The following is an 18,318-nucleotide window of genomic DNA, read 5'->3' as shown; positions in this document are numbered from 1 at the left end:
ATTTTTGGGCAGTTTCTCCCATTCTTCTTTGCAGGACCTCTCAAGCTCCATCAGGTTGGATGGGTAGTGTCGGTGCACAGCCATTTTCAGATCTCTCCAGAGATGTTCAGTCGGGTTGAAATCTGGGCTCTGGCTGGGCCACTCAGGGACATTTACAGAGTTGTCCTGCAGCCACTCCTTTGTTATCCTATGTGCTTAGGGTCGTTGTCCTGTTGGAAGATGAACCTTCGCCCCAGTCTGAGGTCCAGAGCGCTCTGGAGCAGGTTTTCATCAAGGATGTCTCTGTACATTGTTGCATTCAACTTTCCCTCGATCCTGACCAGTCTCCCAGTTCCTGCCGCTGAAAAACATAGCATGATGCTGCCACCACCATGCTTCACTGTAGGGATGGTATTGGCCAGGTGATGAGCGGTGCCTGGTGTCCTCCAGACATGACGCTTGCCATTCAGGCTAAAGAGTTCAATCTTTGTTTCATCAGACCAGAGATTTTTGTTTCTCATGATCTGAGAGTCCTTCAGGTGCCTTTTGGCAAACTCCAGGCGCACTGTCATGTAGCTTTTACTGAGGAGTGGCTTCCATCTGGCCACTTGACCATACAGGCCTGATTGGTGGAGTGCTGCAGAGATGGTTGTTCTTCTGGAAGGTTCTCCTCTCTCCACAGAGAAACGCTGGAGCTCTGTCAGAGTGACCATTGGGTTCTTGGTCACCTCCCTGACTAAGGCCCTGCAGAATTTTTTCTGTACCCATCCCCCATCCACCCATCTTGGTTTGCTGCATAATGGAAGATAAACCAGTCAGGAGTTATTTTAAATACTGAAGAGGTGGAGATGAGGACTCAAGGCTTTGCATAGTTTTTGCTGGTGTCATTGTTTATTATATTGCATAACAGATAATGGAGTCATTGCTTGTACATTGTTTAAAAGGCAAGAAAAGGATCTGAAAGATGCCTCAGGTTACATTTTGAAAACAATACCAGACCTACCTTAACTGTGACACCACCTTTAAAGCTCCATAGTAGATATTTGTCTTTGACATCTAGTCAGATAGCAGTACCACATAAGCTTGTTGGGGCTTGCCCAGACGTTGGTATGTAAGGAGGGAGGACAGAAGATCACAGTGAAGAAGAGGATCAAGAGGTGCAGAGTCAAAACATGGTGTTTGAGGACAGGTTTGTGGTTTTAGAGAGTTTTCCCCCCAGAAATTCTTGGCTCTCGGTTTACTTGATGCAGAGTCATAATATTTTCATTAATAAAGCGTTGACACCAATCAAAAACTTGAAACCTGAATTAGTTGATTTTTGGCCACATGGGGGCAGCACATCAAACTGTAACAACATTGACATATTATCACTTAAAAACCAAAACAACAGCATAAAATGCTAAAATGCTCTGTAGAGCTGAAGGGAACTGCAGAGTTGGGTGATAATTCTCTGTGGGTTGGTCACTATGAGTGACCCCTTTTCGCATTACACATACTCTAGTTAGTTTTCCACTGTTAATATAAAAATAAGACAGACAAAGGATCATTTATAATGTTGAGTTCAACGTTTTTGACTAGTCAAGAGTAGCATTATCCAAAAAAGCTAAAAGCTAACTTCTCTAATACTCCACTGTCAAGCAACATCAATACAACAGCTGCAAAGATGAATTACACGGTTTACACAGCTAACTCAACAATCACAGTTGACATCTTTTTTTTTTCATTTTAGGAATGTATCTACAGAAGGCAACACTTCTCAGATAATGCAAATACTTTGGAAAGCATTTTACAGTGGTTAGTGGTTTAGGTTGTTCTTCATAGTGAGAGGAATCCTCTCTGAGGTATAATCCAAGGCCTGGCACTGACAGCTGATCTCTTTTCCACTGGAAACTCTTCAAGAATATATTAATACAACCAATAAAACAATTGCACATGCAGCATTTATTGGTCAATAATTCCTTTTTAAGTAAAATAACTTGTCATCCCAACCTTACCACTGCTAGAATATTTAACTGCTGTTAAAGATGACCAAGTTTGGACGCAGTAGCTGACCCACAAAGAAGGCCTTCAAAGACGGATCAAGCATTTAAACATGGGCTCTACATGGGAGCAAATTAGTAACTGACTAACTTCATTGGGTTTTCTTTGAAGTCTCCTTCACTTCGTTCAGCATCAACAGACTATTTTTGGTTCCTCATGATTGAAACCCAACGTATTTGTTTCCAAATCTTAAAGTGAGCAGATGATGCATCTCAGAAATCTAGCCCCTCCCACGCACCATCTGACCTGCACCATCTGATTAAAATATGTGACCACTTTTTTAATCCAAAATGACTGCTATTTCCATTGAGACTGAATTAAGGCAGAGTTGAGGGTTACACTGAGGTGACGGGTGGCAGTACAATGTATTCCTGCAAAGCGGGCGAATCTTTTCGTTGCCACGTGATGTTTTTCTGCGTTCCTGAGGTCACCTGATGGGCCGGGCTCAATGCAGGGCTGTGTGGCCAAATCATATTCATGGAAGAGTAATTCTGGTCTGATTAAAAGCATCACTTCCCCTATTCAAATATTTTGTGTCAGCAGCCCCTTTAACCCACCTGGGCGTAGACAGAAAGCGGCCTGTAGCAGCCTTTCCATACGGAGGGAGAACAGAGCTGAAGGATCACGCCAAAAACTGGAACACATTTGACTCTATTAATTCTATTCTATTATTTCATGTCAAACTTTACTACTACAAAGAGGTCTTATTTAGACATTTAGTTTCACAATTTTGTAGTAGCATACATTTAGATAAATATGGGTTCAAATTCTCATTGGCTCATTAGTAACGTTATTGATTTTTTTCCTCATTTCAGTGTGTCTTTATGTTTTTTTTTATTTGTTGCTTCTTTTATTCTCCTTATGGATCCCATTGACTCCATTACCATTCCTTCAAGGCTGAGGTCAAGGTGTTAAATCATGGAAATTTAAAAGTTTACTGTTTTGGTTCACTCACACTGCATTCATAGTGTCATTTTCGGTCGCAGCAAGCAGCTATTTTCACTGGAAAATCTCTAAAAACCCACTGTACACTACCTGCTCAGCACCAAACAGCAGACAGACACAGTTAGCAGCTAGCTGGTGAACATAGTGGAGCATTTAACAGCTAAAGAACCAGATATTTCCCTCAGGAGTTGGTAGAGACCAAAAGAGAGCTACAAGAGAGTGACTAATGGACTTATATTCATCAGATGGACACAAACACTACTCCAAATCAATTATACTGTTTCTCTGTAACTGCTGAATGTGTTAATAAGCAACTGTTTGCTAACGAGTTAGCCATATCAACTTAAGTGGTGATTATCTCAGTGAAATGTATCCAGAATATAGTCTTCCCATGCTGTAGGTGTTTGTCAGTGTTGATCATTTTCAGGCTCATTTTCTGTAAGTTTTTTTTCTCAAAGTTGCTGATGAAGCAGTGTGTGGGCCTCAGCTCACTGAGCACTGATGTAACTGGGTCACTTGCCAGTGGAAATTTGGAAAGTACTTGTGAGAGATTTGCTTAGTTAGGAAGCAATGGGAAAGTTTAAATTCCTTCTGTCTCAGTCTTGTTCCACTGGCAAACAGGTATCCAGACAACAAGGTTCGTCTCCTCTGCAAGCCAAGTTTGGTAATTGGAGTATTTTTCCCGACATCACCAAGACTGTCTGAGCCCCCCACAATTAAGACAAAGTTCCTACATTATTACAGAATATCTTATATTTATTTATATAATATACTTATACTTTGGTTGTTTTTAAATGTGCTTTATAAATAAACTTGATTTGATTTGATATTTCTTATGCTGGCTCTGGCCAAAATCTCATCTCTCCTTTGGGTTCCTTTTGTCCTGTCATATAAGCTTTAACTCCATGTCATTGTCCATGTTATTATATATTTTATTGTTCTGCAACTATTGGATTTCTTTCAGGGAATTTCAGAAGGATTTCAGATGATGCCAGTCAGATTTTTCTTTTCTTTCTGTTCTCCTTTCTCTTTTGAGTCTGTTGAGACTTGCTTGTGATAAAAGGCTGTATAAATAAATTAAATGACCATAAACACGAACTCATGTGAGAGTAGATGCAGATACAAAGAGGACTATGGCAGTAGAACACAGGTTCCCAACATCCTCATAAACAAAGCAAATCAAATCACAACTTGTCAAAGGTTATACATATTTCTATGAGCTGTGAGCATTTCAAACCTTCTGAGAGTGGATAATTTGAATATTTGCTAGAGGCCTGAAGAAGTAAAATTACCCAATATTTCACAAGAAAAGAGCAAAGACAAGATAAACCTGTTCTTTTTTCTTTTTTCTTCTTTCCTAACTTCTCATCGTCTTGTGACCCCTCAGATTGATCTCTTGAGCTGTTGGGGGATGCAGACCCCCAAGCTGGGGTTGGGTTGGGTACCAATGCAGCAGACTAACATCATGGTTTGTGATAAAGCTGTATAAATACCTCTTTCATTGTAAATTTGATTGACTTGCCTTATGTTTTCATGCTATTGTGAAAGGTCAGAGGTCACATTTAGTTCACTGTCTTGGCCTTTATAGAGGGCTAAATGATCAAATTGCAATACAGGTAGCAGGTGCTTGTGATTTTAGACAGGCAATATGTCTCCTTTCATCAAAGTCAACATCCATGTTGATCCACAGCCTTTAGTGACTTTTCTTTACTTCTTTACTCAGGATTTCCTTCTGTTTATGTCCAATCCAAGAAATCTCAGTAAAAATACAGCTAGATGACAATCTTTGACCCGCTTATTTTCCTTTGCACTTGTTCATTTCTGTTGGGGTACTTGACCCGTCAGTGTGATGTACTGCAGGGACATGAGTCTTCATACGCCGAAGATAGAAAAGCCACAACCACATAATTATAGAGCACTATGGGTGTTTCCAAACTAGCTAACCATAATATCCTTTTTCTCTTGTCTCTTTCTCTTTTTGTAAGCTGCAAGTTTTCTCCACAGAACAGTTGGGTGTTAACTCAGTGGTACCTCGCTCAACAACACCTCAGTGGAGTGGAGTTTGATATAGTACTTATTTCTTCTCTCTTTTTCTGGTAATTAAACAAGTCTCAGCTGTTTACCATTTACAAGTGACATTTGACCTTAACAGGTGCGGTAAAACTACCCCGTAGGAAGTTAAAGAATATAGTAGCCATGGAACAATACTGGTTTTACTGGACGACATTGGGGATAACAGGTAAAGAGACATATAGAACCAGAAGGCCCAGATTCAGGTCTATATTTAATAAATGGTTTATAACACACAATAATGTAGTTGTAAGAAAATATAAGTGTTCACTAATGTGTTTGTCAACAACTATAACTCCTCCTGTGGGCACTTACAAGTGAGCTGGTGTATAAACAGGTAATGAATGACAATATAACAAAACACAGTTATTATACTATAACAAAGGAAACGTCATAATTTTAAAATAATGTACGTTAAAGAACATTTAAAATGTCTTAATATCTGCCTACAACTCCATTACAGTATAGTGTGTTATAAACCTTTCACTAAATGTTAATACAATGCTTATAAATGCTAAACAGGGGGACTTAAAGTTAAGTGATAAAATAAATAACACTGCCGGTAATCAGTTCTTGAAAGATTTTGCAATCAATATTGGGATCATTTCAGGGGTTTCAGTAAGTTGTTGATAGCAACTTATGTGGATTTTACCTCTCATTTTAGTTTCAGCAAATATCAAACCCACCACAAAACTATGACCAATTATCCAAAAAAAGAAAAGAAAAAGCATTGGTTCATTTTTTTTCAGTCAGTCCTACGACTGAGTTTATTTGGAAGATTTATTACATTCATTGGTTTGGTTTACCAGCAGGATTTTAAATCTGAGACACTGACAACCCAAATATGCTGTATGGAAATACAAATAATATAATACAGAAGTGCAACATAAACACCTATAATTTTACAGTTAATATGGGGCATGTTTTGGTCAGAATTCTTTGAAATTTTCAAAGAAATGTAACATAGGTAATAACATATAAACTACACACAAACAAAGAAACACAAATTACTGTGATGTACAATAACACACAAATTATCTAAAACAATGAAAACAGGTCAGTGGTCAACAAGATTATAAACAAAATCTTTCTGCAGTGTTGACATATTTTAGCTATTACAACGTAGTGTCAATGTCATGGTCAGATTATATCAATTTTGATTAAAATCTGTTGAAAAAAACTAAAGCTCCCAAATCCCAAACCCAAGATTTACATTGTCCTAAATTCCATTCACTGTTTTTTCTTATTTAAAAGCAAATCCTCTAGAAAAGTACAAAGTAAATGAAGTTGAGGGTTTTGAGCAGGTACAACTTTCCAGTTTGTGTTGCACAACCACACAGGTTAAAATGCTAAGCATCTGTATGTAAACAAAGTGTTGCCGTCACTACACCTTGGCATGTTCGTGGCAAGGTGTGTAAATAAAGTTTCATGGGTACCAGTTCACTACAGCAAATTAAGGCCTTGTCTCTTGTGCATTATTTTGCTTTGTTTGTGATGTACAGCAGCCAGTAACAAGGCTTACTATTTTTGTCAAATGAGCATTTTCTCTCATGGCTTTGGTATATACGTCCTTAACAGGGCGAGGTCACCGCTTATCACTACCAGCAAAACATAATCTCTGTATGACAGCCGGATTCTAAATCAACAACTTTCCCAGCACGTCCCACTGTAACAAAACAACCACGACCTCCTGAAATTGATAGCGAAAGTAGAAAATACACTTGTAGATCTTACACCAGAATTTCTCTGCAACTGTCAACTTTTATTACGTTAAATGATTTACCAATTTCATAACAAAAAAAGACACTGGGATATAATACAGCCTAAACAAAGGGGTAAGCTCTTCTGTCTGTTCTGAGCTGCATGGGATCAAAATGTTAGTTAAAGAATGCAATTTGTGTTACTTTCTTTTTTGTGGAAGTCTGTACAGTTTCTTCCATTTTTCCCCCATTAAAGAGAATTTTTCCTTATCCAAATGTAATGGTCTAAGGACAGAAGGTGTCGTATGCTGCACAGATTTTAGAGCCCCTTGAGGAAAATTTGTGATTTGTGATGTTGGGCTATATATATATATATATAAATAACTGACTTGACTTTGATGCACCCCCATGTCTGCAAGAAACTAACAGTAAAGATTTGTAGAAAAAGAGAATAATTGAATAAAAGAGAGGTGAAATTAAGGCACATACTGTGTAATATTTCACTGCTAAGGCCAGGCAGAGAGGCAGCTGTAGAGTTTATGTAATATGAAATAGCCTACAAACCAACAGAATGATTGACTTTGAGAGTTTTTTCATTGTCTAAAACTTCAAGCCGAGTGAACACAGACGTAGAAGTTTTTGTGCTCCTCCCAGTAGTGGAGCTCATCTGTGAAGCTCCAGGAGCAGGCCAGGTCTTTGCTGGTTTTGACCGTGTGGACAACGCAGTCGCCGGGCAACTTCTCAAACAGGAGCTCTGCTACACCCACCACTGTGAGTTTCTTCTGACTCTGGATCAGCTGCTGGATGTGATTCTTATCCACAGGCTCAGCCGAGGAGCTGTAGGACACCCAGACGTTAAGTTTCTCATCTGATGAAGGGACCTGGAAGCGACTCTTCCCTGTCGGGCAATGGTAATCCTTCTTGTTGGTGAACAGGCCTGAAGGAGACTTGAATATACGCACAGACCAGCCCACCCAGTCATATTTCTTCTTTAGTTGCTCTATGATAGCATCAGCTAGCTGCTGGCTGGTTAAGTCCGACTGGTCTCTCACCAGTCGATGGGAATCCAGCTCAGCCTGTTTGGGGAAGCTGACGATGCAGTCTTCAATGACAGCATTCATTTTATCCTGGACAACCTTCATCTTCTCCCCCCAGTCTTTCAGAAGTGCCTCTTCCTCATCATATCCCTTCAGAGCAGCGTGGCCCAACAGCGCAATGAGCCCGATGCAGAAGAGCTTCTTCAGCCTGGCACAGAAGTCCTCCATCGGCCGGCGACTTTTCTCCTCGTAGTTCAGGGTGATCTCAAGCACAGATTCCCCAGAGAAGTTATCTCCCGTCACAGAGTTGTAGAGGGTGTTAATGTTTTTGTCACCGCCGGTCTTGGCAAAATGCTCCAGGAAAAGCTTCTTCTTGACTTCTCTGAACTTGGGCTTGGCATTGAGGATGTCCATGTATTTCCTGAACTGGTTGGTGATGTTCTCCTCCAGTGGGAAATACACAGCATCCAATCCGCTCTTCTTGATCTCATTGTTGATCTGCTGAATCTCCTCTGAGACCACCTCCAGACGCTCTCGGACCTTCTGAAACTGCTCCTTCATGAATGCCGCCTCTTTACTTTCTACATTGTCCAGAGCCAGTTTAACAATTGGAGCAGCGATGGAGAAAACAGGGAAAAGGTCACCAGCGATACTGGCCACCACTTCAGCTCCCTGTTCAAACACTTCCATCACAGTCTCCACCATATCCTTCTTCTCCGCTACAAGCTTCTGGAGCTGGTTTGCCATCTTTGCTGATGTCTCTGAGAAAAATATTGATATGGTTAGAAACAGTCAGAATTGGTCCTGTTGTGATATTAACGCAAGTAAACCTCTTCTAAGAACAAAGTAAAAATACAGACTGAGGTAAAAAAAAAAACTCAACAAAAATGAAGCAGAAAGTATCAGCCATTTCAGTTTTACTGACAGAAGACAGTTTTCTTGATTTACTTACTTACCTCTTTTCCAGTGTTGTTGGACTATGGCCTACTCTCTTGCTCCTCTTACAACACAGCAAAAACTGATAAGGAAAGACAGAGACAGCCAAGTGAGCTTCAGTGCTGGCTGCTGGCCACACCCAGTGAGCAATGAGTCAACAATGCAAAGGGAATTCAGCAGTGACGGAAGGCCGGTATTGTTATATAACTGTTTGTATGTTATTTGTGTGTTTACATTGTGGGCATCACGAGAATGGCAAAAGGGTAGTAGCTGTTATAAATCAAGTAATGCACCATTTCTCTTAGTACAGAATGACTTGTTGGAAGACAACACGGAGGAGCACTGACCAAGCCAAGTCTAACAAAGAAACTAGAAACTTTTTCACTCAACTCACATGTGTAAAATACAAAAACGTAAAGTACATTATACAGTCAAATAATGTAGTGCATTATGCATTATGTGGATGAAATGATAAATGCCACTATCTCTCCTAACTGTCTGTCTACTATTCTCAAGGTCAATAATGAACTTTCACACAAATGACAAGTTGCGGTTTTACGTGGGGTTATGTGCAGGACTTTCTTGGCTGGGAGCAGTGACTTCCTTGAGTCTCCGTTTTTTGTGCATCAGATTTTGTTACCTTTGGACAGAATCAGGCTAGCCATTTCCCCTGTTTCCAGTCTTTATGCAAAGCTAAGCCAACTGGCCACTGGATGTAACTTCATATTTAAGAAACAGACATGAGAGTCGTATCAATCTTTTCATCTAGCCCCCTGCAAGAAAGCGAATAAGCATATGTCAAAATGTCAAACTTTTGCTTGAACTTTAAGCCAACATGAGGTCTAAAAGTGCTACGGATGAAGTCATAATAGCTTCTGAGCTCACATCAACAGATTAATTCCATGACAACTGAGCGAATTCTGTCCACAGATGAAGATCTGGGAAAGGCTATTAAGTGGACCTTGAGTTAGGATTGTTTTCTCAAACAGTCTGTTGTTATTCTGTCTCTAAATAAGTGCTGCATTTTCACTTGGAAAGTCCTAATATAACAATACAAAAGGTTAAAAGCAAGTATTCAGCGATGCTAGGTGATTATTGACATGAAGAAAATTACTTCCTGACTTGCAGTTTAAAAACAAAAAGTCCACTGGATTTGGAAAATCTAACACAAACAACTCCTCCCAAAGGCCAGGAAACATAGAAAATGCTGACTGTAAGAGCAACCCAGACTGATTTCCTAGGCATGTTCAGACATGTCCTTTTGCAAACCTGGAAATGTGTAATTTGTGTGGAAATAAAATTATGTAAAAAAATGATGGCACAGTCATCCACTGGCTTCACAAACTCAGTCTCACATTCATTGTCTATGTAGCAGTTTAAGGTAATGAACCTGTCTTCACATGTTTTAATTCAGGCTTCAGGCCTTCAGAGTGTTGTTCACATTCAGGTTTGTGGCTGAAGGAGAAGCAGCAGTGCTGTTTCTCCCTTAGCCAGCCTAGTCAATATTGGAGCAGCATGCGTGGGAAGTGATTAAGTGTAAGAGGTTAAACTTGCTGGACAAGGGTGCGTTTTCCAGTAAAACTCAGCAAGTTACCACGGCAACAAGACAATGGAAATGAATTTGTCAGCTTGTTAGTCTCTCTGCTGAGTTCTGCTCTGTGGGGTTTATCTAGCTAGACTGCAGAGGATTGCAGAAGAAGAAGATAGCACCCATTTCTCAGACTGATGCACCACACACATCTGCAGTGGTCAGACACATCTGCAGGCATCCAAAGACAAGAAGGATGTCTTCACTGGTGATTAAATTCCAACATGGATGTACAAATCTGAACAAAGATGTCTGTCTGATGTCTCCAAAATTAAAAGAATAGTTTCGGATTCACTTTCTTGCTGAGAGTTGATGAGAAGACTGATACCACTCTCATGTCTTTCCATTAAATATCAAGCTATAGCCAGCAGTTGGTTAGCTTAGCTTAGCATAAAAAGTGGAAACAGAGTGAAGCAGCTAGTCCGACTGTGTGTGAAGGTAATAGAATCGCCAACAAGCCCTTCTAAAGCTCACTAATTAACATGCTCTCGTTTGTTTAATTCCTACAAAAACCGAAACGTAAAAATAACTCGCTGCGGTTTTATGGGGGGTTATGTGCCAGACTATTTCTTGGCCGGAAGCAGTGATTTCCCGGAGTCTCAACACACAGCCCCTGAAAACCCACAAGTTGTCGTTGTACCCTTTGGTTCTGTGCGAATTAAACAAACGAGATATAATTAGCGAAGATTTAGGTGCTGGTAGACGTTTTTTTTTTTTTTGACAGAGCCAGGCTAGCCATTTCCCCTTGTTTCCAGTCTTTATGCTAAGCTAAGCTAACTGGCTGCTGGCTGTAGCTTCATATTTAATGGACAGACATCAGAGTGGTATCAATCTTCTCATCTAGCTCTAGGCAAGAAAGCAAATAAAGAGTTTTTTCCAAATTGTCGAACTATTCCTTTAAATGAGCCTCCTTTGAATGTCAACCACAAAGCTCTATAACTGCTATGATTATGATATAAAATATGTAATATCTGCATAATTTCCTTGTAAGACTTGAGAACAAAAACAACAAAGTACAGGAAACCCCAGCAGGATTTTAGAGCATTTACAGTTGCTGTATCTTATTTAATTTGACCGTGCTAAAACTGTGATTCCTGTTTACCACTCGTGTTCTCTATCTCTCTCAGGGTCCCAGGGGTTGTGTAACTGCAGTCTGAGTGCATGTGAAGCATCTTCCCGCAGACAATTCAAACATAAAAGTGCTCCAAGAAATCACATTTTCAGAGCTGGATGTGCATCTGCAGTTCACATACCAGAGATATGAATGCCAAGCTATAGAAAAGCATAACACATCTTGTTTTCACTAATATTTCCACTAATATTCAGTAATATACAGTGGTGGAAAGTAACTAAGTACATTTACTCATACTGTACTGTACTTAAGCACAACTTTGAGGTACTTAATTTAAGTATTTCCATTTTATGCTACATTATACTACATTTCAGAGGGAAATATTGTACTTTTTTGACAGCTATAGTTACTACTACTACTTTTCAGATGGAGATTTTACATTAAAAAAAAGAGATAACCTTATAAAATAAAATGTATCGTTCAAGATTAAACCAGTGGTGTCCAACCTTCATGGCTCTTGACCACTCACAAAAAAACAGTGTCTACTTGGGGCCCCTTGTTATGTTTCAGGTTTCCCCTTTACACTTTCATTTAAATAACTGTTTGAGGACCAAAGGGGTAAAAGGGGTAGAAAAGAAAAGCTGAGGACCAAAGGGGTATATATATATATATATATATATATCACAAAAAGCAAAGATTAGAGAAAAGTCCAAAAAATGAATACAAATTTGTGAAGCAGAACATTGTTTTTTCTTCTTTCCTACCCCATGAATCATCTCCCAACCCTCAGATTTATCTTGTGACCCTTTGAAGCGGGCCCAACCTCTAGTTTGGAAACCACTGGACTAAACTACCAAAATGTACATTAAGTAGTTAAAAATAGCTCCACTTCTACCAGCTACAACAGTAAAATGCAGCACATTGATGCATCAGTATTAACTATCTAAAAATTCAGCAGAATGAGTTTACATTTTGAATGCAGGATATTTTTACAGTGTGGTATTTTCACTTTTGTTTCAGTAAAGGATGTGAGTACTTCTTCCACCTTTGGTAAAAAACAGTTTTAAGAAATGTACTGATTCAAAACAATGGTAAGCTACATTGGAATCATGTTATTTAATTTTATTTATAGCCTACATGATATTTCATAAAGACAATTTCATTTAACAGCACATGTGATTATGATAACAGCAGAATAAACTTAAGTGAAACATGTCATGTTCATGCTGCCACCTACTTCAAACAGAACACACAGAATGGCTCTAAAAGAGTTCAAGTAGTTCATGTTAATGTTATGTGCCAGAGCTTCCTCTAAACACAAAGATGACCAAACCCTCCCTCTCACAGCTGGCCACTCAGTCTGGCCACTGAGAGAAAAACTAAACGCTCTGTTAATGCGCCCTCTTAATGGAAAATGTATTGATCAGTCTGTGTACAAGGGCTGTAATTGTATCATTTTACAGCCGAAGGACAGAGAGCCAAACAAACATCGCAGGTTAACACCACAGATTAGGTTTTTGTTACAACGCATCACAAGTGCATAACGCCTTTAAAAAGTTTGACACTTCCTGGAAAAAGTGAAGCGGTGGCACCAGAGTTGGCAACCAACGCCCATAAAAGTAGACACTTTTTGTTTAAACTGCATTAAATTTTGCAGATTCATCTAATGACCCCACTTTACTTTATTAAATGAAGCTGCGTTAACAAAATATGTAAGCGTATCTGACATTTTTTAACAGCAACACGGTGCGTCAAAGAGGAAAAAAAGCTCGATTATGTAACGAGAGAGTGGAATGAAGTCGATGAAGTTGAATCGATCATTTCCTATTAAAGTGTCCTATCAATACCACGCATTTAACCTAAATGTGCCATGTGTCCACTATAAAGTATTTTGAACAGAAATGGACTCACCTTAAAAAGTTTGCGGAAGAAATACACTAACTTCCACACTGTTTGTCTTCCTATTGGTCATGTGGCTCTCATGTTACAGAGGAGAGGCACACCCAGTCAGACAGAAGTACAAAAAAAAAAAAAAAACTTGGGTGGTGGAGTAAAAAAAAACGTTGTGAGCATATAGCTTGTTGCTGTGGCGATATTATTACAGGTCAACCTCCACCCATTTGATAAACAATGGCATGTGATTTAAGCATTATTACTGTTGAAGTAGACTGAATTTGTTCTGAGTAGAAATACAGTCAGCAGAACGTTATACATAATGCTTAGTTATGATTTTCAATAATTGTAGCAGGTTTGAACTAAAAAAGTGCTTTTAAATAATGGAGTAATGATTACCAATGATGACAAAAACATTCAGAATTTTTGTTTATTACAAATTAAAGTAAAATATACAATATACTTGATGAAGTGATTGTAGACTAAGGACTTTAGCAATATATTGCATCAAAAGCAGCACAATTATTATAATAGATTTTTCTTTATACACATTTATATCTAGGAGTAGGCGATATGATTAAAATCATCTACCACAGTATGTGTCATTACGGGGGGGTTATTTGTTGAGACTCCAGGAAGTCACTGCTCCCAGCTAAGAAATAGTCCTGCACATAACCCACAAATTTTTACACTTCGGTTTTGTACAGCTTAAAAAAATGAGATATAACGAGTTAATTAGTGAACTTTAGAGGTGCTGGTAGGCAGATTGTGTTACCTTTGGACAGATCCAGGCTATCTGTTTGCCCCTGATTCAAGTCTTTATGCCAAGCTAAGCTAACTGTCTTCTGGCTGTGGCTTCACATTAACTGACAGTCATATCAGTCTTTTCATCTAACTCTCGGCAAGAGAGCGAACAAGCATATTTCCCAAAATTTTGAACTATTCCATTGAATCTTGACAGTTCATTCTTGACATCAGAAACAGCAATTTTACTTGCTTTTTCTAGAGCTTTCAAAGGCCAATAATGACCTGTGAAGTTCAGAATAACCAATATTTTTGACCAATCCAAACTGACAAATCTGGGTACTGCACCACATTAATGCAAAAAAATCAACATAAAAATCTACTAACACCATAAAGTAGTCTTGCTCATTGATTTACAGCCTTTCCCACAATGGTCCGATACACCCAGAGACGTTGAAGGGATTAAAGGGGAAGGTTACCTTTGTATAAACGTATGGCAAAGTCTCTGGCAGCAACAGATTAACATCATCATATTGCCCAACTCTAATATCCACTGGGGAGAGAATCATAATAAGTTTCATAACACTAAGTCGAAGCTGGCATGGAGATGTATGGCTCTGAAATGTCTATAACACCCTGAAGTTGCTGTATCATCAATAGAGGGAAGATCTACATGTAAAAGAATAAAAATCATTACATGTAAGATAATGAATCACATACCAGAAACCAGACATAGCAGATTATGCATCAACACAGATAATATTTATGAAGACATTTCTATATTTAATGCAAATATGTCCAGGTTTCTGGCAAAGACATTCATGAATTTATCTGTAGCTCATTTCTTCCTGTATGCAGCTACACTTTATGTTTTTCTTTAAGCCTACTCAGGGTGGATGCACAGGTAGGCTCCTTTGTGTTTTCCATAGTAGTAACAATCCTCATGGAAGTTGTTGGTCTCCACCACCTCCTTGTAATGGCTGACAGCATGGACCAGGCAGTTGGGGAAGCTCTTGCTCAAAGACAGAGCCACTTCCATCATGTTCCCCTTCAGCTTCTGGCTCTCAATCTGCTCTTGGATCTGACTCTTGTTAATGGGCTTGGGGTTAACACAGAAAGAGACCACCACTTTGATCTTGTTATTGGTCAAAATGTCGAAACAGTTGGCTCCTCCACTTCCGTGGTACTTCTTTCCTGCCAGCCAGTTGAAAAAGAAAATGCGCTCCCTGTCACTGAAGGCCCTGATGGACCAGTTCACCCAGTCATATTTCTTAGCAAGTGAATCCAGAAGGGATTTGGTGAAGTCATGGTTGACAGCGGCAGGATTCTCCAGACGCAGGTGCTCCATGTCCAGCTTGGCTTGATCGGCAAAATTCTCTGTACAGTCATCCACAGCCGCTTTCATCCGTTTCTCCACATCCTCCATTCGTTCCTGCCACTTCTTCACCATCTCCTCCCCCACCGCCCCTTCCTTGAAGGCGGCATGGCCCATGACGGCGATAATGCCAACCACAAAGAGCTTCTTCAACCGAGCGCAGAAATCCTCAACTGCCCTTCTGCTTCTCTGCTCTGTGGTGACTACAATTTCTAGCATAGGGTCTCCTGAGGTGTTCTCCCCAGTCACAGCATTGTAGAGGGCGTCCAAGTTCAAGTCGCCATCGGTGTTCTCATAATGGCTGAGGAACTTCTCCATCTTCTTCTCTTTGAACTTTGGCTTGGCGTTGACAAAGTCCTGGAACTTTTCATACTGGCTGAGCATCTGTGCCTCTCGATCAAAGTTCTGCTTGTTCATCGACGTCTTCTGCAGCTCCAGGGCAATTTGATCAATCTCATCTTGGATTCCCTCAAGTTGCTGGTTGACAATTTCGAATTGCTGAGTCAGGTAGCGAGCCTCTTTGCCCTCGGGGTTGCTGAGTATCTCGGATGAAGCCACGAACACGGCCTCCAAGACAGGGTGAAGCTGGCCCACAGTGGCAGCGAGCACCTCAGAGGCTTGCCCCATGATCTCCACACCTTTCTCAATCTTGTCCCTGTTCTGCACGAGCCAATCTGCCACACTGTTCATCTTTGTAATATGTATTTCACACTAACTACTCTTATTTGTTTTCCACAGCCAGAGACTTTGCTGGTGCCTGAAAGAAGAAGAAACATGAAACCCTTGTAAAGTTCATTATGCAGAAAAAATATGGCCCTTCTTTTTCTTTTTTCAGGTACATTTGGCAAAGCAAATCTAATCAGCTGACATTAAGTCATTTTTTTTCTCACAGGACATTTTCCTGACAAACAAAACCCTACAATAAAGCAAACAGCAGGTCATGTCAGCACATGTAGGCATCCAGTTTCATGCCGCACCCTCGGAGCCTCAGTTAATGACAGGGACTCGTTTTTAAGCCTTGGTGGCATTGACACATGTCAAAAAAAGCTCATGGAAGTACACAAATGAGGTGCACATGGATGGCAATTCAGAACAAATATCAAACATGGTATGTGTACTCATGAATTATGACGTGAAGTATTGTGCAACATTGCAGTATTGGCCCTTTGGGATGTCAATTTTCTACTGCTCTAACAATAGCCAAGACCCAAAGCAAACACAGATGTTCACAACATGGGAAAAGACGGGGAATTACTAGTAATGATAGTATGGTTTTCAGTATAAAATACACAAGAGAGATGACCTAACTTATTTCTCGTTCCCTGGAGCCCATATCCGTTCTGAACAAGGCACACCCAGGTCTGAGAGAAGAAAATCCCCACCACTGCACTTGTTCAATAATGAAATCACAATTCCCTCATCATTACAGCCCAAATGTAATTAAAACCAAACAAATACAAATCTCATGTTTTTTTAGGGTTTGGTATGAAAAAAGAGACAAATACAGGTTTATATGTGTAATCACAGAACATAAGCTCACCAATAACTGCTGCTGTGATGAGATCAGTGGTGTCATTTTACAGCCTTTGCTATCACTGCACTAATTAGATTTACTTTATTCAGTCACATGCCATCAGTACCTTTACAATTTTTCCACATTTCTGTGTGAACCAGCTGATCAAAATAACAAAAAGTGCACCATTCAAAATTTGAATTTGTAATTACATAACAGAATTCAATTCCATTCTAATAAAAGAAAATAATAACGGTGAAAGAAAATACTTACTGAGTAACTATCTTGGTTTGTGCTTGAAAATATCTTCCCACAAAAAAGTTTGTCTTCTTTTAACACAAAAAGTGAAATATATTTTTGTGAGAGGAAAAAAAGGCGAGTCCCACATAGCACTTGATCAAACACTGGTCTCCCCTTTTAGTGTGATATGCTTTGCAGCAGAGCTACAGAGCTTTGATAGAGACCACATACGTTAGTCCTTAACAAGACCACATCCCCCACAGAGGGAAATACCTCTGGCATTTCACTTGAATTTGGGCTATTTTTCTGTAGAAAAAAACATTTAACTTTTAAGGAAATAGACTTAAAAAATCCAGTTCCTCAAAGCGCCAAGTCAAGTTCAGCTTTAATAATGGTGAGAAAAGCTGAACAAACACAACATATTAAATAAATAAATATTTAGGCTTTCTTTCTTTCTTTCTTTCTCTCTTTTTTTCATTTTATAGAAAACTAAAAATGATGGTAAAGTGGTGAAGTAGATGATGGAGATGCCAAACTGGAGCAGAAAAAGAACTCACCTTTCTAGCTAAATATCCAGTGGGTTACAGTCCAGTTATCAAGAAGTCCAGCTGTGCCTGTGAGCACCAGCCTCCTTGAGATGTATATATAGACTCTCTCTCTCTCTCTCTCTCTCTCTCTCCCTCTCTCTGTGTCTCTCTCTGTCTCTCTCTCTCTCTCTCTCTCTCTCTCTCTGTGTCTCTCTCTGTGTCTCTCTCTCGTCACTCCCCCTTTGGAACTCCTCCATCCCGTTCCAGCATTCCTCAGAAACCCACTCAGAGGGATGAGGGGCCGGCACTGACACAGATAACGTCCTGTAAACACTCCCCATGCAGGGACACCATGCACCCTGGGAACATTTTAAAACAGTATGGTTTCTCTCTCTCTCTCTCTCTCTCTCTCTCTCTCTCTCTCTCTCTCTCTCTCTCTCTGTGTATGTGTGTGTATGTGCCTGTGCATGTTTGTGTATGTGTGAGAAAGAGAGACAGATAGACAAAGAGAGTGAAAAAGAGAAAAAAGAGGAGACCTGTCGCAGTAGGGTTCAGCAAAGCGACCCATCAGGACAAAACCCTTCTTGTTGTGGCTCGAATAAGGTTGCCATGGTCACCGCACTGGTTCCTCTAACTTCTGTGAGACTATGCATGCTCAA

The 18,318-nt window shown here is 39.8% G+C and overlaps 1 protein-coding gene across 7 annotated transcripts; it reads right to left on the bottom strand.

Annotated features, from left to right (window-relative positions):
* Window positions 1-5,768: 5,768 nt before the first annotated feature.
* LOC122881206 (protein rapunzel-like) lies at window positions 5,769-17,955 on the bottom strand. 7 transcript variants are annotated; one of them, XM_044207064.1, is made up of 3 exons: window positions 17,690-17,948; window positions 8,728-8,789; window positions 5,769-8,532 (listed from the first exon to the last, which is right to left on the bottom strand). In XM_044207064.1, exon 3 carries the CDS (start codon window positions 8,516-8,518, stop codon window positions 7,343-7,345), a length of 1,176 nt encoding a protein of 391 aa, XP_044062999.1. In that variant the 5' UTR covers window positions 8,519-8,532; window positions 8,728-8,789; window positions 17,690-17,948; the 3' UTR covers window positions 5,769-7,342. The 7 variants fall into 7 exon arrangements, with proteins under 7 accessions (XP_044062999.1, XP_044063000.1, XP_044062998.1 ...); XM_044207065.1 differs by lacking the exon at window positions 17,690-17,948 and adding an exon at window positions 13,279-14,181 and having other exon boundaries at window positions 8,724-8,789; XM_044207063.1 differs by lacking the exon at window positions 17,690-17,948 and adding an exon at window positions 13,279-14,181.
* Between the last annotated feature and the right edge of the window lie 363 nt (window positions 17,956-18,318).

The sequence above is a fragment of the Siniperca chuatsi genome, linkage group LG9 (assembly GCF_020085105.1).
Source record: "Siniperca chuatsi isolate FFG_IHB_CAS linkage group LG9, ASM2008510v1, whole genome shotgun sequence".
Lineage (NCBI taxonomy): Eukaryota > Metazoa > Chordata > Actinopteri > Centrarchiformes > Sinipercidae > Siniperca > Siniperca chuatsi.
Note: the sequence above shows the minus strand (reverse complement) of the source record. Positions and strands in the feature narration are given on the sequence as shown.

What these genes read in the sequence shown, in the direction of transcription:
- LOC122881206 (XM_044207061.1), bottom strand. Translation starts at nt 16,069, where the DNA reads ATGAACAGTGTGGCAGATTGGCTCGTGCAGAACAGGGACAAGATTGAG.